Genomic DNA, 27,591 nt, shown 5'->3' with positions numbered 1-27,591 from the left:
GTAAAAACAACATTAAGTGGTCTGCCGAGACCCTCAGCAATTTTCAAGTGGCTCACGAAGAAAAAGTTTGAGAACCACTGGTTTAGACTTTCAGCATCATCCTTCACTCGTTTCACTATATAACTTAGATCTGCAATTAGTCATAAAAACATTTCAGCTGTCAATTCGCCCCCACCCCCGAATTGAGTTAAAAATCAGAAGAAACACAACTCCTGCCAGGGTTACATCTTTTACAGACAAGTTATAAAATATGGGCTTAATGAGTAAACAAATGGAAACTTACAGTAGGTATAATGACTCAACTGTTACCAAAGCTGTATTATTGTTTTTTAAATTCTAACATGACAAATATAGGGAAATTTGGCTTTTTTGTTTTGTGGAATGCTATCAACCAAAATTAAAATTTATTAATTTTAAAGATTATATGAAAGATACAAATCTGCTAATCTATCAATGACTTCTGCAGAAGTCAATATTTCAATGGTCTGTCAGCTGTTTTGTATGCAATAAAACAAAAAAATTACTGGGGCCATTCACGGCCCTTGAAGTTATTATGGCAGGGATAAAGGAAGTCCAACCATGCTTGCCTCTGGCCAAGTCCCCTACTTTCTAAATTATCAGTGAGTCTTACCTCTTTTTTTTTGTTTTTCAACATGCTCTGGAATTTGGACAATTCCTTCTCCTGCTCTGCTTTGATGCGTTTTGCTTCATCTCGTAAGCGATTTGTGTGTTCCTGTTCCAAACGTTCTATTGTCTGTTTTTGCTGCTTTTCTAGATTTTCAATCTCTTGATCATACTGCCGCTTTTTACTCTGTAAAATAATTCCATTTCATCTGATATTTTTCTAGAAAGTTAAAATCAGGAGGGTTGAAAATTCTGCAGAACTGTTCAGTCAAAGTAATGATGTTTGCTCAGCTTAGCTAGGGAATTCCAAATTGTGGTATACCAAATTTTGAATTTGTGATGAATGTGTTTGAAATGTGAACAGAGCATGCCTTGCTTGTGCTGAAAAATGCCTGGAGACCTCCTGTGTTATGAATCTTTAGGCATTACACAACAGATACAATTTACTATATACATTTTACATTCATACCTCTGGAACTGAATCATCACAGTCTAAGGGTATGGCTACATTTAGAATTTCAAAGCGCTGCCCCGGCAGCGCTTTGAAGTGTGAGTGTAGTCAGAGCGGCAGCGCTGGGAGAGAGCTCTCCCAGTGCTGCATGTAAACCACATCCTTTACGGGTGTAGCGTGCAGCGCTGGGACGGATGCCCTGATTACACTGACGCTTTACAGCGCTGTATCTTGCAGCGCTCGGGGGGGTGTTTTTTCACACCCCAGTTGCAGCGCTGTAAAGTGTGAGTGTAGTCAAGGCCTAAAAATACAGGCCTCTAAAACTTGTGTTAACAGACACCACCCTCAGCGAATAATAGAGTCCTTATCTTCAGTCAGCCACTAGAGGGCAATACTTCTCAAATCATACCAGTACATTATGCTGGAAATAATTTATATGGAAGTGCATAACATGAGAGAGAGCGAGGATGGGAGGCACAGCGCAGGATATTTAGCAGCTCCAGATCAAAGCATCTTGTGGGTCTAGCAGGGGGCCTGTGGTATCTATCTAATTGTAGGTATTTACAAGGTGACTATTACCTTGGCCTATGACCTGCTATGTAGGAGGCAGCAGGAGGAGCTACTTATCTTCTTAAGGAAGCTGGAGCATGCTCATGCTTGTAGGGGTAGGAGGAGTTGCCTGTGGGAAAGGGAATCCTTTTTCGTCTTCTGTTCTGGCTGTGCAAGCCTACTTTGATGTGTTGTAAAGGAAGAGTTAGATGTAGTAAGGGGAAAGCTAATTTGGTGCATATATGATGGGGCGATTCCTTTGACTCCCCACAGAAGCAGCTTTTACTCCTGAGGGAATTCTGTGCCACTGCGCATGCACAGAATTTATATCTCCTGCAGATTTCTTTGCTTCCCTGCAGAAAAATGACTTTCTGACTGGGAAGCAAAGGGAAACCACAAGAGCGGTCATATGACCCTCCCCAGAAGTATGTTTTGGGTGCCCAGAGCAGCTGTCAGAGAGGCAGCAGAGAGGTAGGAGGCGGGACTGGGGAAGACTTGGCTGGTGGCTCCTACCCTGCACCGGACTCAGCAGATAGTCCTGGTTGGGCTGGGGAGGACAGGACTTCCTCTTTCCCTGCATGGCATCTGGGGCCAGATCAGACCCATCCCCAGATTTCTCCCCTGGCTGCAGGCTCTGCAAACTCCCACCACTTCCTGCACCCATTGCTCTTCAGCTGCAGGGGGAGGGATTCTTGTACATGGAACTGCTTCCCCTCTCACCCAAATGTGTGTATCCAGACCCCCTCATATCCAGACCCTCCCACCAAGCCTCAGCGCCCCTGCACTCAGAACCCGCCTGATGAGCTCCACACCCCCTGCACCTGGACCACCCCAACAAGCTACCCAGATCCCCACCCCATCAAGCCCCTACCAGCTGCATCTGGATCCCAACCCCACTGAGCCCCACTCACCCCAGCATCTCAACCACCCACTGAATTCCCCACACTCAGACCCCCCTGCCGAGTTCTATCCCCCCCAACACCCAGACTCCTCTCCCGCTGCTAAGGCCCAACCACCTTCACCTGGACCCCCCCGCAGAGTCCCATTACCACTGCACCCAGAACCCTCCAACAAGCCCTCGTACATCCAGATCCCCCCTGCAACCAGATCCCCCACTGAGCTGCTTGCACCCATACTGCCCCACACAGAATCCTCTAATCCCACATCTGGATCCCCCCATATTAAGTCCCTCCACACTTGGATCCTACCTTGTTAAGCTTGCCTGCCCACATAGAGGGGCAGTACCCTGGGGTGTTTCTGGGGCAGGCCCAGACCTTGCGCTGTGTCAGCATTGGTTACAGGCTTACCGCTAAGTCTGTGTCCCAGGGAGGGAGCTGCACAGTGATCTCCCACCTTTGTGCAGCCAGTAGCCTGTGCTCCCCAATGCCATGGTGGAGCCTTCACATTAATTTAACAAATAAAATTGGAAAATTTTAAAATACTGCGTGCAAAATTTAAAAATTTTTGGTGTAGAATGCCCTTAGGAGTAAGCTTTGAAGGACCTGGGGACTAGAGGACCTTCATTATTGAGAGTGACCATTTGAATACCTTCTGCGGTCACCCTCCTGGATCAGAAGGCACTAACAGCTGTTATTTCATTCCTCTGATGAGTCACTCAGGAACTGGGCTGAACGAGAGTCCAGTACTGACTGGGCTCAAGCAGGCTGGAGTTGATTTGGAGATGGTTAGGGACAGGACTGCACCTGCTTGTTGCTGCTAAGGTTCCTTCTCTCTGGACCAACAAGCAGGAGAGAAATTCCTGGAGGGTCCCAGAGAAGAGGATCTTTTGGGAAACCAAAGGAAGTGCCCTCAGAGGAGGTAGGACATGCTAGGTATTCCCTGAGGATAGGCTTTCTACCTTGCTGGTCCTCTCCTGAGATACTTCACAACTAGCATTTCCCACACAATTCAAATAAAAGTATCCTCCAATTTTTGGTTGTGTGAGGACTTAGCATTACCAGCAATTCCAGGCCCTAGAGCTCCTGTAGAACTTGTCATATTGCACTCCCGAAAGGGCTGACCTGCTGCTAGGGAGAGGGCTTGCATACTCTTGGGGCCTCAAGTGCATGCTGCAGAGGCAGCGGTACATTGGTGAATATCTCTGGCCTAGTCTTTTTGGTTTAGCCCAGACATCTGGTAAAGGAAATGTTCCTCCACTTGCTAGAGACAAAAACAACTGAAGTATGTGAATTAGCAAACCAATTAATGGAGTGGAAAAGACAACCTCCCAAAAACTGGTTTTATCACCCTCTGCTGAGTAGGAGGCACTATTTCCAAGCATTTTGATTAGCTCGGGAGATCAACATGACTATCTGTCAAAATCTCTCTAAGTAGAGAGAACAGGGACTGAATAAACATGAACACTGAACTACAGAGCAGTACCCTCAGCAGGAAAAGCCTAGGCTGTTGCTACCCATGTTCACCTACTCCATCAATATGACATCTTTTAAGAGCACTAAATTTACTCAATAAAAAGCTGCCTTATATCATGTAGGTGAAAAAAAATAAATCAAACTTACCGTCATTTCCTGTTCAAAGCGTCTGAACATCTGTTCTCGTTGTTGTAGGAGTTTATTACTGAGCTGCTGTTGAGCTCTCTGCTCTTCTTTTTGAAGAAGTCTTAGCTCCCGCAGCTCTTGACGTCTGATAATAAGCAGCAGTGTTGGTGGGGCAAAAGAAGAGAGGAAGTGGGATAAAGAGAAAAATAATTTTTAAAAAAATCAACAATTTGGGCTCAATAATACCAGTTTTAAAAAAGAAATGTAAAATTAGACTTGGATTTTTGTATCATATTTTAAAATAAACAGTTTTGCCTTCTGCTAACAAGAAAATCTAAATTTAATCCCAATGCACTATAAAAACAAACTCCAGAGCGCGTGCTCATTAATTACAGATTCTTCCTGTGTTATTCAGGAAGGAAAAAGTCATTTAGAGATTTTTACTCACCGAAGAAATCTCAATTCTTCACTTTTTGAATCATTTTCTGTAACTATTTTTGAAGTTGTCACACTCACTTCTACACCATCAACAACAAATTTGCGAGTTTTCTTTAACGTTTTCTTGTGTCTTCTAGTTTCCTGAATGAAAATGTTGTTCTGTGTTCAACCAAATAACACTTTTTTACATCTGATAAATTAAATTACTGAGTTTCTAAATAGAGAACTGCATACAATACAGCAAAAGTAAATTGTCCTCAAGTTACAAGAGCCTGAAAAGTCCTCTTACTGGTGCCAAGAAGTTAAACTTTTCTTAGTCAGCAAAGGGGGAAATTAAGCTATTATTTCCTATAAATTAAGTTGCCATTTATCTAAACAATTTTTTAAATCTTCCAACATGAACCGATGCAGTGTTATCTTCCTGAGTCTGAAAACAGTTTTATTGCCTTTGTTGTTCCCCATTGCTTTCCCTTGAATTCATCAAGACTAGACTTTTTCACAGATGTCCCCAGGATTCTGAAAAGTGGCACTGAAACTAGGATGAACAGACAGCAAACGTGAAAAATTGGGACAGGGGGTGGGGTGTAATAGGAGTCTCTATAAGAAAAAGACCCAAAAATCAGGACTGTCCCTACTAAATTGGGACACCTGGTCACCCTAACTGAAACTGAATAAAGATTTGCTAATTTCACCCTACCACTTCTGCCTGAGAAACTTATCAGCAAAAACAGAGGCAGGTAATGGGAAAAGGGGACCCAAATTGTTGGTCAGGGGAGGGGCAATATAGCAGACCCCTTCCTTACAAGACTTTGGGGTAAAGTAGGAGAGGCTCCTGAGTGGAGAAGAAAAAGAGAGAGAAAATTGTTCTCATCCTTTAACCAGGGTTTCACATTTGTCAGACACTTGCAAGCCAGTAGTGGATATGAAAGAAGGAGTTCAAGAGCAGTATCCATGGACAACACCTCTGGTGGGAATCCCAATACCCTCCCCTTCAGTTACGGACAGTAGCACCGGGGGAGGGGAGTGAGACTCCCCATGGACAATGCCTCTCTAGACCTTGGTGGAAATTCCCACCAGCCTTTTGTCCTTAGGCTTAGTCCTCTGGCCATTAAGTGTTCGGGTAAATTTTTCAAGCTGTGTTCAACAACAGACCTGCTTCTAATGTGAATCAGTGAGGTGATCAAATGTCAAACATTACTGCCAGATCCATGCCTTGACAGTGCTTCATTAACTTTCTCATTTAATCAATGTATTAAATTCTCCTTCAATTCAGCAGTACCTCATGACTCCAAGTATCACGTGACTAACAAATTCATAGCCTTTTATTATTATTTTATTACACTTTACTACAAAGTACCAAAATTATGACTTCACTGAGATAAAAGGGAGTAGTTCTCACCTCTCAGAACTACTGGTTTTTATTTTATTTTATTGGTTTTGATATTATTTTATTTCAGTAGCACAGAGGTCCCAGCTGAAGTTGGGTCCTCATCATACTAGGCACTGTAAAAATATATTAAGATTTGGCCTACACACAGTTTTTGTACTGGGTGTGATTTTTTTTTTTAAACCAATACCATGGATACTGTTATACTGGTATAAATGTGCCTTATGTTCCTCTTGCTGAATAGGAATGAGATATGTTGATATAAGCAGTTATACTGGCATAACTGCATTCATACCAGTACAGGTAAAGCACCTCTTGTTGTAGAAAAGCCTTAAGATACAGTTGCTATCCTGACAATCTTGCAGTCTAAATCAATGGTTTTCAAACTTTTTTTTCTGGGGACCCAGTTGAAGAAAATTGTTGATGCCAGTGATCCAAAGGAGCTGGGGATGAGGGGTTTGGGGTGTGGGAGGCGCTCAGGGCTGGGGCATAGGGTTGGGATGTGGGGGTGAGGGCTGCGGGGTGGGGCTGGAAATGAGAGATTCAGGGTGTGGGAGGGAGCTCTGGGCTGGGGCAGGGCTGCAGGAGGGGGTCACGGCTCTGGGCTGGTGGTGCAGGCTCTGGGTTGGGGCTGGGGATGAAGGATGTGGGGTGGAGGAAGGGGGCTCAGGACTGGGGAAGGAGACTGGGGCATGGGGTTAGGTTGCAGACTTACCTGTGGTGGCTCCCGATCAGCGGTGCAGCCAGGGTACAGAGGCAGCCTTCCCACCTGTCCTGGCACCGCAGACCACAGTGCACCTGAAGCGCCCAGCAGCAGGTCCAGCTCTATGTGGCTCTCACCCGCAGACACCGCCCCCAAGCTCTCACTGGCTGGGAACTAGCCAATGGGAGCGTAGAGCTGGGGCTCAGGGCGGGACAGCACACGGAGTCCTGTGGCCCCCCCCTGCCTTTGACCCAGACCTGCTGCTGGCCACTTCCGGGTGCAGTGCAATGTCGGAACCGATAGGCACTAGCCTGCCTTAGCTGAGCAGCACCGCTGACGGGACTTTTAATGTCCCAGTTGGCGGTGCTGACCAGAGCGACCTGTGCCTTACATGCTGCAACCCAGTATTGGGTCGTGACCTGAACTTTGAAAAACACTGGTCTAAATAGTCAGGACATAAAACATTATAACTAATTGTCTACACTTACTTGTAAAGATATTGATCCAGTGTCCTTGTTTTTAGTGAGGAAGCTAGAGATGGACAAGTTCAAATCAATGCTATTATTATCAGCTGTGGAACCAGTGCCTGAATCTGTATCATTTTCCTTTAGTGTCTCAGGTTCTAGCTGCTGTATTGTTTCAGCACTGGCTTGATTACCCATTTTAACTTTTTCCTCATTTTCTTCTGTGCTAACACTAATAATGGGTATTAGAATGAGTTCAGAATCATTAAGTTGTTCAACGGCAGGATCTTGAAGCTTGTTCTTAAGTGGTGCATCGCACGGAACTTCTGAATGCTCTGCATTTATCTGAATGTTGTTCTCCTGGGTATCCTCAGGTTCATTGGTTTCTGAATTTTGGTCAGGCTCAACCACTTTATCCACACTTTCAATCTGAATTTCTTCAGTGTTATTTGTCTCATGAATATTCTCTGTTTTGCTCTGTTTTGGCTTCTGGTCTATATCACCCACTTTTCCTGAATCCTTGACCTCAGTTTCCTCTACGCTGCTTGTCTTATGAACATCTTCATTTTCACTTTCAACTAATTTCTGATTTGTGTCAGTTACTTTATCTCCACTTTTAATCTGAGTTTCTTCAGAGCTGCTTGTCTCGTGAACATGCTCAGTTCTACTTTCCATTAGCTTCTGGACTGTCCCGGGTATTTTATCTCCATTACTGATCTGTCTTTCACTAGTGCTGCCTGTCTCTTGAGCATTGTCAGCTCCATTTTTTATTGGCTCCTGCTCAGTGTCAGCCATTTTCTCTGCACCTTTAACCAGAGTTTCATTAGTGCTGCCTGTCATCTCATCTTTCTGAACTTCTTCAGATTTACCATCATCCTTTTGCTCTGTAATTTTTTCTATCGTTGTACCTTCATTCTTATTTTCCTGCCTATCTGTTCTGCTTTCTTTCTCCTCTTTCTCCCCAGTCTCTTTAGATATCACTTCTGTAGTTTGAATACTGGCATTTTCAATTTCAGGTGCTATTTTCAGTTTATTTTCATCTGTCTCTTCATTTTCTATGGCACGTCTTTCCTCTGTTTTCAGACTGTGTTTATCATTTGTTTCTAATGTTGCCATTGTATCAACTGCTTTCTTTCTGTCTGTGATCCAGTGTCTTCATTTATAACTTCTGCTTTTCCAGTACTCTTTTCAACTCCTGATCTTTTCTCTGGCTCATCTTCCTCAATAATACTGACCCATTCTGCAACCTTTACAACATCTCCAGGAGTGGTATCAGACACATCTTTAATTGTCTTGGGTTCATTAGCAGTTGTTTTATCATCTGGAAATACACTGATGTTCTTCTCCTCGGCAGCATTATTTTTCTGTTTTCTCAGAAACAGATTCCAGAATCGCAGCATTCTGTGAAAGTTTGTCTTCTTCGGAGCTGGCAAATACTAAGGTCAGAGGAGGCACGCTTGTTTGTTGGTAATGCTAAAATGTATTTAAAAAAAGAAAAAAAAATTACTATTTTCTAATTTATGTAGAAAACAATTATACAAAAATTCTTGCACAGAATGATATGTATATGAAAAAACACTACACGTATGTACTTGGTTTCCAGGAAAAATAAACTCCATAATCTCAAACTATTTGACAAGACATAACCACAGAACTATTACATCTGTAGAAAAGTCCTTCTGACCAGTTTACAGTTTCACAGGAGCCCGCTCTCAGTCCCTGAGGGATGCTGGACATCCTTTGCCTCAGCACCCACACACCTTGTAAAGTCCTCATAAGCCCTTCCTCCACCACTTTACACCCTATATGGTTCTTCTGGCCACAGAGGTGAGATTCTGTGTGCACACCTAAGAGGCACAACAAAAAATCTTGGCCTTACGCCATCTTTTTGCCCCCTTGATCCTGGGCTACTCAAGGGACTGGAGAGGACCTGAGCATAAACACACCTAGGGGTGTGTCTAAATTACCGCAGCTTCCCCAGGCTGCCTTATGGACCACGGCATTGCCCACAAATCTGAGTACTGCCCCAAGATGCCCCTAGTACGTTCCCTTTGCCAGGGCTTGTGAGGGGATACTCAGAAAGCAGTCTTATGGCTGTTTTCACAGTGCTTGTACCAGGGAAATCCATCCATAGCCAGAAGTGGGGCTTTCATGGCCCTTTTACTTAGCATAATAAGGCTGGAGTGGGGATGAGGATCTCATCCCATAGGTCCCAACTAATTAGCAGCAATACATCTAATTAGGTTTTTTACTTTGTAGCCAACTTTGCTCCACTTACATGTGAAAAAAAAAATTTCTTTTCAACAACGGCATTACGCCTCCAGGAGGATTATTTCCATGCCAAATTTTAACTTGCAAATGTTTAAGAAGGTTGTAACATTTTCTTTGTTTTTTTAAATGTATAGGTATATTATATTATAATATCAGTATATAGATATAAAAATTGGAAAAATGTAGTTTTTAACCTCTTCTCACACAAAAATGGCTGAACAATTTTTACACAAACTTCAAAAGTTTGCCTTCAGGCAGAGACCAAGTGCGAGAAATTTCAGTTAGAAAGGTAAAAGTTTTTAGCAGATATGAATGGATGGTAACAAGAAGTTATAATCAAAATGATTATGTGAACATAACTCTAGCAATTGTTGTTGCTAGACTGTGAATTAATATTATATTTCTATAAAGACAGATACAGACAAATATATCTCAAATCATAATTATTCGTTCACTCTTCAGAGCGATAATGATACATCTTTGTCTATATTTACTACTAGAACCCCATAATCTGTGAATGAAACTGTTACAACTTGCCATTAGGAGATTATAGTATATAATTTAAAATGTTATGTAAATTATGCCTAGCTACTGTATCAAATATTGGCCTGATCCTGCTCTTTCTACTAAGGCAAACCTCAATGTGAGTTTTTTGCCTAAGAAAGCATGTAGTAACACACTCTTTGTGCTAAAATGCATCTAAAATAATTCTAAATATGAAAGTATTTTAGAATCTCAGTATATTGGAAGTCAAATGTGTTTTTTCATAGGATACATATAAATAATGTCAACAACCTATTTTATCCACAATATATTAGCATATATCATACTAGAGCTATAGTTTCATTTCCCTTTAGGGACTGAATTTGACTGGCAGAAGTATCCTATAAATCTAAATTTCTCACAAACTGACTCCACTAGAGAGCTTGTCCTGTAGAGAGATTTTTGTTCTTTTTTTTTCAATAGTGGAGTTATAAATGCACAGGAAACAATCTATAACATAAATGTCATATCTTCACCCATACAAGAGTTAGTTACTATACCAAATACACAGTTCACTTACACGTTAACATATTTACATATTTGCCTGAATTTAAATATTTGTGTATTATTTTACAAAAACTCTTTTGACTGTTTAAACCAGAGGTGGCCAAACCTACTGACCCTCTGAGCTGCATATGGCCATCTCCAGAAGTTCGAGAGCTGGAGCGTACCTGCTGTGGCTTCGGGCTTCAGCCCCATGGGAGGCGCCCAACAGGGCTTGGGGCTTCAGCTCATGAGCCACAGTTTGTCCACCTCTGGTTTTAACAGCTTTCTCGCCTTACATATCCACATGTACACACATAACAACCATACATGCACACGATATTCTTTATTATTCTGTCCTGAAGCTTAAGATCATCTGACTTTTATAAATTCTGACTTCTGTATTTTGCACTGAAGGCATACTATACTTGGGGAAAAAAAATTCATTCTTAGTACAAACTAAAAATGTTACAAAAACAATTAGTGTGCCAGAAAATAAGTTCTTCATAGACAAAATGTAATTAAAATAAGCACCCATATATATCTATAGATTAATACTTTAACTGACCAGAGAATTTTCTGTTTCCTCCTCTTCATCTTCATCTTTACCATCTTCAACTTCTTCTGTTACTTCAGCCTTTGCCTCTGCAATCAACTCTCTGACTGGTTTATTAGAAGTGACAGTAACAAATGGATGCTTGTAAAAAAAAAAAAAAAAAAAAAAAAAAAAGGCTTTTAAAATAAACAATAAACAGTCATTTCATTTTTTATAACAATGGAATAAAAGTAGCAATTTCTTTAGGGTTGTATCTTGTTCTCTATTATACCCATATATTAAAGGGATTAAACTGTAATACTTACCCAATACCCTTTTTTATTAATGAAGATTTTTAAATTAGAAGTTTTAAAATCTAAAACATCAATATCTAAATATTTATGTGGAGACTTGTTTAATAAACTCATCAAAAATACAGATAGCTCATCAAATAATTTTTTTAAAAGTTATACTAACCTTAACCCAAAGAATAAAGCAGAAAGAGTTTTTAAAAGGTTGCTTTTCTTGGAATGGTCTTCATTTTTTTTATTCCTTGCCTGAACTTCCACCTAATACATTTTCTATTTATTATCTAAAAGTACTTAATCTAGAAAAATACAATGTTGCCTTTGGACCAAAGATTTGTGAGATAATCATTTTCTTCTGTATTTTTCCTTTAGGAAAAACAACTACCTGTCTTCATATCCTTCATATCCTGTCTTCATATCCTTTCTGCATAAACTATTCTCTCTCTGTTTGGTCCTGCTTCTTAAAGCCTTTCAACATATGTCAAATGTATTTTGGATACAAGTAAACATGCACTGACATTAAACAGAATCAAATTTATCTAGTCAGATCTACTCCTGTTAGCTCTTTGCAGGACAGCATTATAGCAGATGGAGGAGGAGTAAAGCTTTTAAAACATCTGTCAGCAATCAACTGCTTATATAAACACAACTACTTTATACTTTAGGGGAAGCACTGAATTAACATAAATAGGTGCACAAAATTATTATTTTCATATAAAAATTTACAAATAGTAGGCCAGATTTCCACCTGGTGTAAGCTGGTGTCTCTCCACTGATTTATACCAGCTGAGGATCTGCCCCATAATGTTAAATACAGATTAAGTATATCTAATTTTGAATTATTCAGAACTTCAGAGTAGCAGTGTCCTGATTTCTAAATATATGTATTAAACCCAAGTACTATAACCCTGTTGGCAGTTAACTCTTCCCACCTGCAGAAGTGAGCAGTATTCCATCTGGCATCTACATTCTTTTCCAAACATTTCCTTAGAAAATCTTTAAAGTTGAAGACCGCAAAAGAAAACAAATAAGCGATTGCCACTTTACCTTTCCTCATACACAAACTGCATATTGATACGTTCTTTTCAATTTCCCACTTATCTCTGCATTACAGTTGCTCACCATCCCACTCAAAATAAGGCAGGAGAGGCAAGAGAATGGAAAAAAACCAAGACCCAAACAGTTTCCCCTTAACTGGTTACAATCATGGCATAACTCGAATGAAATCAATGGAGTTATATACAGGGGATATGAATTTAACCCGAAGAGTTTACAGTCAGAAAGCCCATGAGGTGCTGCATATTGATCTTCCCGATAGCCAATCTAATAAATGTTTAAAAGTGAAAGTATCACATTGCTTACCTTGTAACATCTCTTAATAAAGTTTTATAATCTAGACTACATTAAAAACCACTGCTTTATCTGTTACATTGTTTTGTGTAAAGTGATATGGCTTCATTCAACACCCGTTTATCCATTATTTTCCCTTGTGAAGTGCAAACTCAACCTTTCTGTTGTTCTTTTTTAGTCCCTGAGCAGCATTTTTTCTAATCAAGTTCCATTTTAAAGAAAGGTTTTATTTTATAGTTCTTGATTTAAAATGCTTCCTAACTGCAAATTCACCTAGTAATATTTTGCACTAACCATTTGAAAACAATCTGTTGTTGTGACTGAGTGGGAAATGGCATATGCTTTTCAAACCACATATATTGTCTGTATGAAATCCTCAAGAGGACTCTTCAACATTTCTCTTTTTCCCATTTTTACTTTTTTTTTAAACAGATCATCCTCTTCATGCTTTTCTCTATATACCATTTTTTAAAAGGGTAGTTAAAATTCTTTATGTACACATTTGATGTTGAATCTGAATCTTATGTTTAAAAAGAACAAGCTCTGTTTTCCAACAATATCAAAATACTAAGATACTGTAGCCTTTTTAATATGAAAGTTTCTAGACACTGCAACAACAAAAAGTAAAGTCATGGGTCCCAATCCTCCAAGGCCACATATAAGTACTTAATGCATGTGAGTAGTTCCATACAATTTAATAGGACTACCCAAGGACCTGAAGTTAAATGTGCTTACATCGCCGCAGACTCAGGGTCAATCTCCAAAACTCTTGACAAAAAAAGTTAGCATTAAAGACTTACCATTTTGAAGGCTGTGCCAATGTAGGTGGGTCAGATTTTGCTATTTTCAGCAGCACGCGCATAGGATTTAACTCGTGATGAGGTGGTTCTACTTGAGCCATTTCTATTAAAGTGATGCCCAGTGACCACACATCAGCCTTATAATCATAAGGCCTGTCTTTAGATGTCTCACACATTACCACTTCAGGAGCCATCCTGCAAAAGAGAACGGTGTATAGAATTAGAGAATGAAGCATTATCATCTGCAGCCAAAAACATTCTAAATTGTTGCCTTAATTAAAATATTAATGAAATTTAAATATTTTAAAGTAAATGGCACACTTTTACATATTTTACATTATTCTTTTACAAGGCTATGTAATCAACTGTGATATTAAATATTAGTTCGTGCTAAAAAGTTAACAAACTGCACACTTACCAGTAAGGTGTACAATGAAAGAATCTCTTCTCTGTATTGTCCTTGTGTTTTTAGCAGATACGCCAAAATCCGCTTGAAGCAAACAGTAAAAATATTATTAATTTAGAGGTGAAAATTTTTCTTTTTTACATTCCACAACTAGCATATGAAATTTTGAGCTACGTTTCAGATCAAAAAGTATACATATGTGAATATTAAAACTCCAAAGTGAGAGTTCAAAATATTTTAAAATGTTGGTATTATTAATCAGTAATGCTTTGTAGCTCACTAACTGCTCTAATAAAAAAGTATAATGCCTTCCCCTGCTAAAAATAAAGCACTTTAGGATGTGAGGGACAGAAATAATGGCAGATAGGAGAAATATTTGCTGTTAGAAGAAAAGGAATAAAATATTTTCCATTAGGAAATTATTTATTTTACCTATGAAATCATCATACTAAACTTCAACATTAACATCACTGATTTTTACACTAATTCAGAAATCCTAAACTAGGTTTTATTTTCTTTTTCATGTTCCCCCAGTATGAAATATTTGAAAAAGGCTAATAGTAAAGGCATGTAGGTACACTTTTGATTGTAAAATGTAAATTGGAAATCTGGCATTTCCTATAATAAATTTTATCAAATGGCATATAAAGCATGACATTTCTCATTTACAAAATAAGTATATTTATTTTGAAGAGATCCTTTTTTGTGTCCTACTATAGCAGATGTTCTAACTCTTCTTAATTAAAGTGTACTGATTAGACCAAAGAGACAAAATACCCACATGCTGTCTGCTTCAATCTGTATGAAATGACATGATAGGCTCAATGCTTGATAAGCCTAACTCTTTACAGCTATTCCAGTATAAAAACAGAAATAGTAAAAGGACTGTAGATACTATAAATTAGACATTAAAACTTGATTGTTTCTCATAAAATTATTGTCATACGTGAAATTCCATATTATTTATTAAAAAACAGGAGGCATTGCACTTAACAAATTCAAGACCATCAGAAGCAAAAAAGCAAATAGTACAAGCAGCAAGAAAGAAATTACTCATTCTTTCATACAGACCCTGTTTCCTTTTCAAAGAGAAAGTAAATTAAATCTTTGACCAGTCTCAATTTTATAGAGCCAGTTTACATCCACTGAATCCATGCATGAAGGGGACTTCCCCACTCAGATTTCTCTGCAAAGTATGGTCTTAGCTATCTCTACAGCACTATAACCCAACTTCACATCCATGCTGAGAAGAGACAGAGATCTCGTGGGACAAGAGAAATGGGCAAAGACAGAAGAATACACGTCACCCTAGCTCTGACCCCGTGGAAATTTGTTAGAAAAGATAATACAGCCTCAGGCTTTAGTATTAATTATTATTTTATTATAGTATTATTTTATATTATATCATATTTATTTATTTATTTGTACTAATGTAGTGTCTATGAATACTAGTCACAGACTAGGACCCCATTGTGTTAGGGGCTGCATAAACACAAAACAAAAAAATGTTACTTACCCTAAGAAGCTTACAATTTAAGTAGAAGACGAGACAAAAGGTGGATACAGACAGAGGAGTACAAGGAAACAGTGGGAGGCCACAATCAAGATAGGGTTCCCATTGTGCCAGGTGCTGTGTATATATACACACAGGAAGAGACAGCCCCTGCCTTGAAGCTTACAAGTTTAGCAAACAAAACAAATAGGAAGGCAGGATTATCATCCCTACTTTGCAGATGAAAAACTGAGGCAAAGAATCACCAAAGCACTTAGCTATTCTGAATTTTTTAATTGACTTCAAAGTTAAGCTAGTAGTGAAGGAATGCTACTTGAAGCCCCAAAGTCAGTGTAAAAGCAGAGGACCTCCATGAAGATACATCTGGACAACTATGCATCCCGGAGGATCTACCAGCTTTAGAGGTGGGCCATTTAGCCATTTCCTAGATGGAGGGACTAAATTCCATCCCTCAATGGGACAATGTGGAGCTTTCATGAAGGAATCCTCGTGGAGATTTCCTCTCTATACCATCCTCGTTCTCAGGAGACAAAATTTTGGGTGGTGGTGATTACTTCAGATAGAATGCTAGGAATAAAAACTACAAAGCTCGTAGCAATTGTGTGTTCCAGCTCCCACTGAAGTTAAGGAAGAGGGAATGATCACAGATATAGAAGGCTGTAGGGAAAAGGGAACACCAATAATAACAACAGTGATCATATCACATTTTTTCTATATCTAGAATATTAGTGGGAGACATTTAAAGAAATTCAATTATTATAGACTTTATTTTCACACATTTTAAATATAGTTTTCCATAGCCAAACTCTGCAAAGAGAAGAGCTGAGGTTTCTACCATAAACCTATGGGAGGTTTGACAAGCATAAATAAGATAACTCAAGCTTTACTTATTTTTTAGAACAAAAAATCACTTATGTCTGTTGAACTATAATTCTTCTATGATGTATATCTAAGTACACAAATACTTAACAGTGCCAAACAACAATTTAAACAAAAAAGTTCATAAGATGATCTGGTTGTTTTTTTTTAAATCTTGTATATTTCCATGCAAGAGCCTTACCCAGTTTAATGTCTCCATCTAATGTAAAAAGAATATTGCCAGCTTTTAGATCTCTGTGAATGATCTTATTTTCATGCAAGTAGTTCAGTGCCTCCAAAGTCTGCTTGCAAACTACTTTGATCTGTGGCTCTGTTAATGGCCTCTCAAGTTCTGAAAGAGACAGAGATACACAAATATTTTGCAATTTTGTTTTTATTTTTACATAAATTTCCAGACTGATTATTATAAATCATAGCAAAAACTGTCAATCTGACCATTAGTTTTAGAAGTAAACATTAGGCGAAAAATTCTGGCCCACTGAAGTCAATGGCAAAATTCCCATTGACTCCAATGAAGCCAGGATTTCACACCTGGGATCTGGAAACATCTCATTTGTGAACTATTTATAAAGTTAGATTGAATTTTCTGTTTAATATACGGAAATGTCATTAAAACAACTCTCAAGTCAATGAAATATAAAGTATTATTTAAAACGTAATTAGAGTAAGATGGAAAAAAGAACCAGAATCTGTAAAGACTTAAATACATGGACAACTAATCACATAAATAATCTACTCATGCGATTAAAGTTGATCACATGCATAAATTAACGCATAATTTAAATTATTAATTTTAAAATAATTTAGATTTCTGAGAAATATAACGACTATATAATAATCTACTTTAAGCTCACATAATAAATATTTTTAAATCATCACAATGAGTATTGTCCAGTATAGTCCTGCACAAAATACAAACAAAACAGCTGCATTTCAAAATAGTATATAATTTTTAAATGTAAAATCCTTCCAAATATTTAAGTATATTTATTTTAACCTGTTATAAAGATTATTACTTGAAACAAAAACTTGTATTTACCCAACATTACTGCATCTACTGCTCCACCTGCACAAAATTCAATCAGGATCTGTGTATAAATAAAAACACAGGTATTAAAAATAAAGCTAATTTACTGAATTGGAAGTGTTGTCTAGAGGTGTGAGACCACAGGTCTTGCATCAGGAGGCTTGGATTCTACTTGCTCGTTATCCTGGCTTGCGGTGTGACCTTGATAAATCACTTATCTAACCTCTGTAGAACAGTGATATTAACTAACTGAAAATGGCACTGTAAGGCTTAAGTAAATTGTGTGCAAACTGCTTGGAGATCCTCACAACAAAATGTGTTAATCAAGTATATAACATTCCGAATAAAGGATTAAGTCAACTGAAATCTGGTTGGCTGAGTGTGTAATTTGCATAATCATTATTAGTCATTTCGGATTTGAAAATTCTGAGTACAGGAGCCAAAACCTTTGTTAACAGCCCAGAGATAGCTGCTTTATCTTCACTCCCCCCTCTTCAGGTGAAACAGAAAAATATAAACTTTACATGAAGGAAAAGACATCAAAAATCAAAGGAAATAGACCTGTCACATGTTTTAAAGGAAAAACCAAAAACCCTTTGACGTGTTTTTCTCTTTCTTCCTATTCATGTCCATAGAACAGTCTCTTGTTCCCAGAATAACTAGTTATACTGGGAAGTATTCACACCCTTGCTTCCAAGTCTCTTATTAAACAAAAGTATAATGCAGTTATCTTTGGGGATACAAACCCTACTGATCTGTAGAGACAAAAAGAAGTGGACAAAAATAATAAAAAGGATGGAAAGAAGGGTGAGCCAATAGTTTTTTAAACTTTTTTAACCAATGATCTTTCAGCACATTGAGATCTCATTTTTTTGTATTCTGAAGTAGTTTTCTTTTTCATTTAAAAACTTTGAATATTTAATTAAAAAGTTGAGTATGACAACTACTTCCTCACAATCATACACTGGAAAAACACCTTGATGTTTAACTCAGAACACACTTTTCTTAAAAAAGGAAAGAGTCTCAATTTATGACATAAATAAATAATTAAATACTCATTTACATCTTATGTGACACTATATTTATACTAACTGCTCCTCACAATAGCATTATGAAGAACTAATATCATGTAGAATCTTTGTAAACCCCTGCTACATTCACATACCATTACTCAGTTTACACATCTGCAGTGTTTTGTTTTTACAAACCAGACAAGTGAAGAATGAGACAAAACGCCAAAAAACTCACTGTAGAAAAATTCCACATAAAATAATATAGTCTATAAAATTTAGTTTAAAACACATTTTTGTATATGTCCTTTTGATGAAAAAGGTGTTTGTAAAGCTGATGGAAGCCAAAAACCATTTTTAATACCCATTTCTGATTGTTATCTTATTCTGGAAAATTAACAGTTTGCTACTCAGGAGAACTTAACACCAAATCTTGTCTTTTTTTTCTTTACAGGTTACAGATCTAAAATAATGTAAGAGAAGAAAATACAAGCTTATTTTCAAAAATCAGATTATGACTCTGAGGAGAAATAAATCACACTACTACTACTACATGGGAGAGAGATTTGATTACTAAAGAATAAAGCTGATAAGACAAACTGGTCAGAACATGAGCATTTTAAAATGATTAATTACTACAAATGGATGAAACATTAATTTGCATTTAACTCTTTGCTGGGGCATAGGCTGAGTAATAAAAGGCATTTCAGGCAAGACTTTCTTCTCAAAACAGTAATTAACCACGTGCTTAACTTTAAACATATGGTTAGGTCCAATTAACATCATTGGTATTTATGCATATGCTTAAAGTTAAGAATATGCGTAAGTGCTGTCCTTAATAGGCATGACTTAAGCACTTCTTAACTGCTTTCCTGGATCAGGGCCTCAGAGGGAAGAATGCCATATACCGAATCACTAATACTACTTCCTGCAGCATCCAGGGAGGTCTCCTATGCAAGTACACCTCTACCCCGATATAATGCCACCTGATATAACATGGAATCGGATATAACGCGGTTAAGCAGCGCTCCAGAGGGGCGGGGCTGGTGCTCCGGCAGATCAAAACAAATTCGATATAATGCGGTTTCACCTATAACGCGGTAAGATTTTTTGGCTCCCGAGGACAGCATTATACTGAGATAGAGGTGTACTAATAAAGGCTGACTCCTGTTTAGCTTGAGTGAGCTAACCAAATAACAAGCAAAGGTGATAGGGACTGACGATTTTATCTTAATTAAAACATAAGGAGCACAGTATCCCATTTCAAACTTTAATAAAAATGTACAAATAAAACATTTTAAATCTTTTTGAGAAACACATAAATAATCCTCAAGAAGGATATTATCTATCTGATTATCACCTCAATGGCCACTCTAATTATCACTGCTGTCTTTGATTCCTGTCAGTGGCTTCCTTTTGCCTACCACAAAGTTTAGGCTTCTCACTGTCACTTTCAACTCCACCATATCTATGTCTCTGCTTTTATTTCAAACTACTCACCCTTTGACCCCTTCACTCTGCCAATGAATCCCACCTAACCACTCACTTTGATGTTTGACTCCCGTACGGCCCCCCCCTGCACATGGAACTTTCCCCCATTCAACTCTTCATTCATGAAATTCTTCCATGAAACCCTCCCAGGCAAATTCACATTAGTAAAACTGGTATCATCCATTAATTTTTTTTTTTAAAGGCTGTGAGCAAAGTTAAACTTATTTACGTGTTCTAGGATATTTTCTGTCTAACTTGTGTGTGTATTTAAACTGTAAACACCTAAGGGCAAAGATTATCTTCCTTGTACAGACCCAAGTATACTTCTTTCTTAATAAATAGTCATAGAAATGTAGGGCTAGAAATGGACCTTCAGAAGTCAACAAGGCCAGCCACCATGCTAAGGCAGGGCCAAATGAACCTAGCTCCTCCTGACAGGTGCCTATGCCACTTATTCTTAAAAGCTGCCAAAGGTGAGGATTCCACAACCTCCCTTGGAACCCTATTCCAGTCTAATAATGATATCAAAGAACAAATGTGGAATAATCTTATTACACATAACTTTGATATTTATATACATTTAATTCACTGCAAAGTAATTAGCAGAGTATCTAAGTACATGCATTATATTTGTGAAATCTACACATGTACATTCAAAGGCCTGGAAATTGTGGGCCCAGTTCTGTTAGATGCTAAGCACTTTCTGCAAATTACTGAGATCCCTCAAGTCCCACTGAAACCAGTGGAAGTTGAGGTTGATCATCACCTCACAAGATTGGTCTCTATAAGTCCTAATTTTAATTTTATTTTTGATTGTGTGTTGCCGTTATCAAATCTTCCCGTTACCTATTTCTGAACTGTGCTGGTGGACTTAAAACTTGAATGTAGCAGTTACAAACAAGAAATGTCTAAATCTTCTCCATACATGGAAATAAACTACACCTCTACCCCAATATAATGCGACCCGATATAACACAAATTTGGCTATAACGTGGTAAAGCAGTGCTCGAGGCGGTGGGGGGGGGAGAGGCTTCGCACTCCGGTGGATCAAAGCAAGTTCGATATAACGCGGTTTCACCTGTAACGCGGTAAGATTTTTTGGCTCCCGAGGACAGTGTTATATCAAGGTAGAGGTGTATCAAATATCAAGTTTTAGAATCAAATCAGGGTGAACCAGAGCTGCTGTTACAGTCAGAACTGAATAGATGCCTCTGTATATGTTAATTGCATCATACTGATTTGCTAGAAGATGTTTTGACACAGTAATCATGCGACTTGCAAGTTAGTTGTAAAATTGTGTGGATAATTATCCTAATAATTAGTAACAATGTAGAAAAGATTTGATGGAATAATGATATAAAGACTCTTATTATTAAGTTGGGGGGGAAACCTGAAGTTCAATATTTTTACATAAATAGAAAAATAGTATACAAAAGGAAACACCTACCCAAAGATTGTTTTCATAGTAGAAAGCATCTAGAAGCTTGACAATATTTGGATGATCGCAGGATGCTAGAATATCAATCTCAACCATGTAATCTTCTAGTTCTTCCTCGGATTTAGTATCAATCACCTTTGCTGCAGCAAGGACTTTGGTTTCTTTGTTCTGAGCCTGTAAAAGGAATTCACAGCACCATTAACAAAGGAACTTCTCTATTCTGAACATGTTCAAAATAGTGACAAACCTCAATTATTTCACCTCCAGATTCTGTTATAATAATTAGTATACTGCTGTAGCATTTTGCCATCTTCAATGTGTTTTACAAACATTTACTAATTAATCCTCAACATACCACACAGAACACAATATATACATATTATATACTGGATAAACTGAGGAAGAGGAAGGTTTGATAACTTTCCTAGTGAAACAGAAAATCCATAGAAGAAATAAGATGAGAATGTAGGAGTTCCTGACTCCTAATTCCATTCTCTGAATCATCATGCTGTCTATCTCCCAAGGAAGTTGCTATTGGTACTCCCTATAAAAGGAACAGCATAGAATTTACATCTTAAATAAAGGGTGGAGTAAGGTGGTTTAAACCACCTTTGTGCCATCCTCCTGGGGCTGGAGAAGCACTGGGAGTAACTAAAGATTTGTCTCAAGTTATGACAGCTTCCCTGGGATGCTCTATGGGCCACAGTACAGCCTGGCATGCTGTGACCCCTCGTTCCCGACAGGACCCTTTGACTGAACTTGCAAGCTTCTTTATGATTGTCCTCTACTGTACCTGCACAGGGGAAATCCTCTGCTGTCTGGAACTGGGGCTTTTAGGACCCTTTTATTCTATTTGAGCTCTCTTACATAGCATAAAGGAAGCCAGAGTAAGGCTCTGGATACAATAGCTAGAGAATGTTCAGAGGCACAGCTGCATTGATGCAGTGTCGTTGTAAGCATTCTAGTGTAGCTGTTCTAAGCCAACAGGAGAGAGCTCTCTCATCTGTTTAATTACTTCAGTCCCTGTGAGCAGCGAGAGAATCTCTCCCACCAACATAGAGCTGTCCACATCAGCACTTAAATCAGCATAAATTATGTCGTTCAAGGGGATGGCTAATTCACACCCCTGAGTGACATAATTTATGTTGATTTAAACTGTAGCGTAGCTATAGATTAAGGAGGATGATCTCATCTCCTGACTTCTTGCTAGGTTAGAGGTAACTGTTCTGAGAACACACTAAGCTAAAAACCTTCTTTACAAGCTTGTTTACAATCTTAGATCTTATTAACTGAACTAAAACTACACTGAATCTTGGAGCGTTAAGAAAGCAACCACAAAGTTGAAAAATAGGAGGTACAGGATTGTGCCTTTCATAAACTCCCTGTTTTTCAGATAGGAAACTAAAGTTTGTTGACCTTGTAAAACTTTATGGACCTGCCTATCCTAGGAAAAATGTCTCCAAATGACATGCGTTGATAATTACAGTTCAGCTCCAACAGTGTTAGCATAACTGGGAGATCTAATATAGGATGTCTACTTGCTGCTGGTGGTGTTTAACAGGATGTTGAAAATTCTGGCAGCCTGTCACATACTGCTAACGCAGGGGCAGCTGAATTGCATACAGTAATGGTGGGAAATTTTTAGAAAATGTTCTTGGTGTAGAGAGGTCCCCTGGCAAATGGAGAACTAATGGAATTATGCCATCACAAGCAACAAAACCCAGAAAGCTGAGCAACCGAGAGAGGAAAGAATTTGTAGTTAGACTGTTTAAAACTCTCATTTTTGTTTGGCTATTAACAACATCTTTTTAATATCAAAGTAACAAATATTTGGAAGAAGGGAAATCTTTGTTAAACATTCAGTAAAAGCGTGAGAGCTCACCATACTCAAAAAGTAATCCAGTAAAACTAGAGAAGATGAGACTTGACATTTTGATATTTCTAAGACCAAAAACAATCATAAAAATAAAACAAAAGCCTTTAAGCCTGTCTATATACACATCATAAATGGACACAAATACAATTAAAAAAATCTTTTGAAGTGAATCCATAAATTTGGAATCAAATCAATTTAAATAAATGAATTAAAAGTAATTTCAAAAACAATGTTTCTCTACTTTTTTTTTTTTTTTAAAAGGTTTCCCTCACCAAGTACTGTCTGAAAGACCCACAGAAGCAACACGGAAAACTTGATAAAGACCACAATGCTGCACACATATCCATGCAGAGCAACCCCTGTGCCCACAAATGTGTAGTTGCAGGACTGAAGCACAATTCTCTTGACAATAGGAAAAAACTCATGAAACTGACTATACACAAAGTGCCATCACAAATGCATAAAAACTCCTTGAAACCATGTTTTTCCTCTAATCTTTTAGTTATACTAATTTTAGACATTACTTGTAATACCTACAGATAAGAATTTTTAAACATGATTTTCAAGTTGAGAGTGTTCCTTTAAATCTCGACAATGATTTTTAATTACTTTGTAAAATATATATTAAAATTAAAAGGTAGATCAGTAGTTATAAGTATCTACTTAACTCAATTGGGTTTTCTATTGAAAGGAAAAACTGGAACACACACAAATGATAGGTTTATAAACGTGCGCACAAGAACTTGGTTCATTCAGTTTGTGAACTGAAATGGTCACTTACTAGTGTACTACTATCAAAATATAAAATGACTTAACATTTCCATATATATGAGCTACAGGGGGGAATATCACCAGTAAAATAATAGTCCTAATTATTTTCAAATAGTCTTGCCTTTTCTTTTGCTTTTTTTTGCCACATCAACAAAATTACTTATTTAAGATGGACATTTAGTCAGAGCATGTGTATTCATCAACATGCAGCAATGCAAGAATATAATTTCAATGGATCAGCTAAGACTACTATATTATGCTGAGGATATGATTTTCTTGACAAGTATATATTACATTTATATATCAAGTAGCACTTCCAAAAGCGAACTGTAAAAACAAAAGTCTTGACATTTGCCTTTTTGTTTTTCCACAGTAATATCAGAACATTCATAGCTCTATGAAGTTATTCTAAAACATAAAACTAATTATTGAGGTAGATATTCTAATGTCTAATAATATAAAAGGTGAAACCAAGGCATTTTATCATTTGTTTGTATTGGTTTCATGTTTTACAAAAGGAGCAAAAGTCAAATCTTCCTGTACTCTAACTGCACTCAATGTACTGTATCATTAATAAATTAATGATAGATAAAATAAATGAAAGATAAAATAGGTATTTAATTCCACAGTAAAATTAGATTGATATGTTTTCTGTGCATAATAAAGATGAAATGTCTACTTACCCAAAAATTATTTTCACAGAATGGGCAGAAATTTATTTTCTTCAATATCTCCTTGGAGTTCAGAGTCCACGACCTTGAAGGTATGTCTACGCTGCATTTAAACACTCATGTTTGGTCTGTGTCAGCTGATTCAGGCTGTGGGGCTGTTTAATTGTGATGTAGACATTCAGGCTTGAGTCCTCAAGGTCACAGAGCCCAGGCTCCCACCAAAGCCTGAACGTCTACACCGCCGTTAAACAGTCCAATAGCCCGAGCCCCACAAGTCTGTGTCAGATGACTCGGGCCAGTTGCATGTGTTTAATTGCAGTGTAGACATACCTCACTGTCTAGAATCTGTAGATCTGCCTGTGACAAAGAATTCTAAAATTGCCTGACTCTCAGGGAAATGCATAACAAGACTTTTTAAAATTTGCATTCATTATAAAATGCGAACTATAAAGCATTTCTGAAATTGAATTTTTTTCAAATAAAGCTAAGATTTTGATAGGAATCACTGAGTTTTACAATAGCAGGAGTAACACTTTCTGGCTCAACTTCATCATAATTGAAAACAAAAAGTAGTAATTCAAAACACAGGAATATCACTGAGTGTTCTAAGTGCAACAAAATCCACATTTGTTCTGTTTGTACTGACAGATCTCCCTGCATATTGATTTTTCCCAGATCCTTGTGTTCCAAGTAACTTGAAGTCTGGTTTTGTGCTCATTTGGTAAAATTAAGTATTGGAATATCCACCAGCTTTGGGGATTGTCTGCCCCATTCTTTGCAGTTGACGATAATTGAGTGACCTCAGTGTGGCTCCCCTGGGGTCCCGGTTACAATTATTACAAGTCCTAAGGATTATGATAATGACTCAGAGATACCAGAAACTTTCTTCTTCAGGTCACCAGCTTTTGGGGAATCTAGTATAGTTTTTCATCTCTAGGGAAAGGGAGGCGCTAAAGGTACCAGAGCACTATCCCTAGACTCAACTGTCTCCCCACCCCCATATGTTTTTTAGCACCCTCTGCAATTAGGTTTCTGAAATTTAGATCTTCGCCTAGCTGTTTGCTACTGTAGAGGGGTTAACTATGCCATGCTCTCTTACTCTGCCAACTACAGAGACTGCTGAGATAATACAGGCTAGAGAATCCTTCTTCTCCCTTTTCCCTCCTTCTGCCTGTTCTCTAGTGGGCTATGACTTCACTGGCTCTTGAAACAATCTGCCAGAAAAAACTAATCTGAGTACGTAGGCAAAGTAGACTCGTTTTTAAGAATTAGAAAGCAATACTGAATTTAAAAAACTTTACATTTTTGCTACTTAAGGCTGGAATTAAACATTTGTTTGCTTTAAAGATGCGCTTTAAAATAATCATACAGTCTTGATGACCCATCCTCGTTTATAACGACATGTTTTTCATGTTGCTGCAAACAGGAATTTAGGCCTCCACTCAGACACCCAGTCAAATATAATGATGATTACAAAGCTCTAATACTTAATGTTATTCCATTTATGGGAGATAATACTGCCTCCTCCTTATTTATAATGTCACCAGAAAGTGAAAACGGGTATTCACATGGCACTTTTGTAGCCAATGTTGCGAGGTATTTCCATGCCAGATATGCTAAACATTCGTATGCCCCTTTGTGCTTTGGCCAACATTCCAGGTTTAAGACTCTAAAGAGCCTTCCAAAATCTGAGAGGGACGAGGTGTGGAACATACTGTCAGGAGTCTTAGAAGAGCAACACTCCGATGCAGAAACTACAGAACCCAAACCATCAAAAAAGAACAACTTTCTGCTGGTGGCATCTGACTCAGATGATGAAAATGAATGTGTGTCAGTTTCCAGTGTTTTGGATTGTTATTGAGCAAACCTGTCATCAGCATGGAAGCATGTCCTCTGAAATGATGGTTGAAGCATGAAGGGGCATACAAATGTTCAGCGTATCTGGCATGTAAATACCTTGCAACGCCAGCCACAACAGTGCCATGTGAATGCCTCTTCTTACTTTCAGGTGATGTAACTAAGAAGTGGGCAGCATTATCTCCCATAAATGTAAACAAACTTGTCCTAGTGACTGAATGAACAAAAAGTAGGACTGAGTAGACTTGTATGCGCCAAAGTTTTACATTACTTTATTTCTGAGTGCATTATGTAAAAAAAAAAAATCTAAATTTGTAAGCTGCTCTTTCACAATAAAGAAATTGCACTACAGTACTCGTGTGAGGTGAACTGAAAAATACTATTTCTTTTATCTTTTTCACAGTGCAAATATTTTTATTGCAAATATAAAGTGAGCACTGTATACTTTGTATACTGTGTTGTAATTGAAATCAATACATTTGAAAATGCAGAAAACATCCAAAAATATTAAAAATGGTATTGTATTAACAGTGCAATTAAAATTGCAATTAATTGTGATTTTTAAAATCTTTTTAATTGGTTTGACAGCCCTAGTTACTAACGAAACTAAGTAGTCACAGACAAGGAATAAAGTACTGTCATGGGTGTGAAACTGGCTGGCATAAAATAGAGTGGAATTAAATGGCCTATTTCCAATATCGCAGAAGGCTAACAGTCAAGTACCCAATGATCTGTACTAGGACTGCAGTATTTAATACATTAATGTTCTGGAAAAGGTGGTGAACAGTGAGATGACAAATTTTGATACCTATGTAGAGAGGAAGGGAGTATAGCACAAGCAATTCAATTGAGTTGCTTACATAAGAGAGATATACTGCTAGCTCAAGGTAAGGGGACTTGGGAGGGAAGGGTAATTGTTTAATATTTTTTGATACTGTAACTTGAGCTAGATTAAAGGATTATGAGGTGATGTGTGAAAACAGAGGTAGATGGCTAGAGCTGAAAGACTAAATGAAATAAGATACATCACTGTATTAGCACTGCAGCTGTCTATCTTGCTAAAGTGAGCAATAGCTAGTTAAAATAATGTATACTTTTCCTTTTACAAAGACATGCTTATGCTAAATTAAGACAAGCGATACTTTACAAGATATTTGATGAAAACCAAACTACTTCATATTGTTAGAAAGCAGTGGTAAAATAACATTCCATATTAATCATAAAATATGACAATCAATACCATGTGGA

General features: G+C 37.8%; 1 protein-coding gene across 1 annotated transcript in view; it reads right to left on the bottom strand.

Moving 5' to 3' along the window:
- SLK (STE20 like kinase) overlaps window positions 1-27,591 on the bottom strand; it is a 72,023-nt gene that overhangs the window by 19,183 nt on the left and 25,249 nt on the right. The window contains 15 exon segments of the mRNA XM_030568842.1: window positions 632-811; window positions 4,144-4,267; window positions 4,571-4,701; window positions 7,139-8,238; window positions 8,241-8,472; window positions 8,474-8,545; window positions 8,547-8,587; window positions 10,976-11,108; window positions 11,566-11,620; window positions 13,405-13,599; window positions 13,823-13,835; window positions 13,838-13,894; window positions 16,384-16,533; window positions 17,242-17,290; window positions 21,178-21,342. Of these exon segments, the coding sequence (XP_030424702.1) occupies window positions 632-811; window positions 4,144-4,267; window positions 4,571-4,701; window positions 7,139-8,238; window positions 8,241-8,472; window positions 8,474-8,545; window positions 8,547-8,587; window positions 10,976-11,108; window positions 11,566-11,620; window positions 13,405-13,599; window positions 13,823-13,835; window positions 13,838-13,894; window positions 16,384-16,533; window positions 17,242-17,290; window positions 21,178-21,342 (2,697 nt within the window).

This window comes from Gopherus evgoodei, chromosome 7 (genome assembly GCF_007399415.2).
Source record: "Gopherus evgoodei ecotype Sinaloan lineage chromosome 7, rGopEvg1_v1.p, whole genome shotgun sequence".
NCBI classification, from domain to species: Eukaryota; Metazoa; Chordata; order Testudines; family Testudinidae; genus Gopherus; species Gopherus evgoodei.
This window is presented reverse-complemented; position numbering and strand designations above follow the sequence as displayed.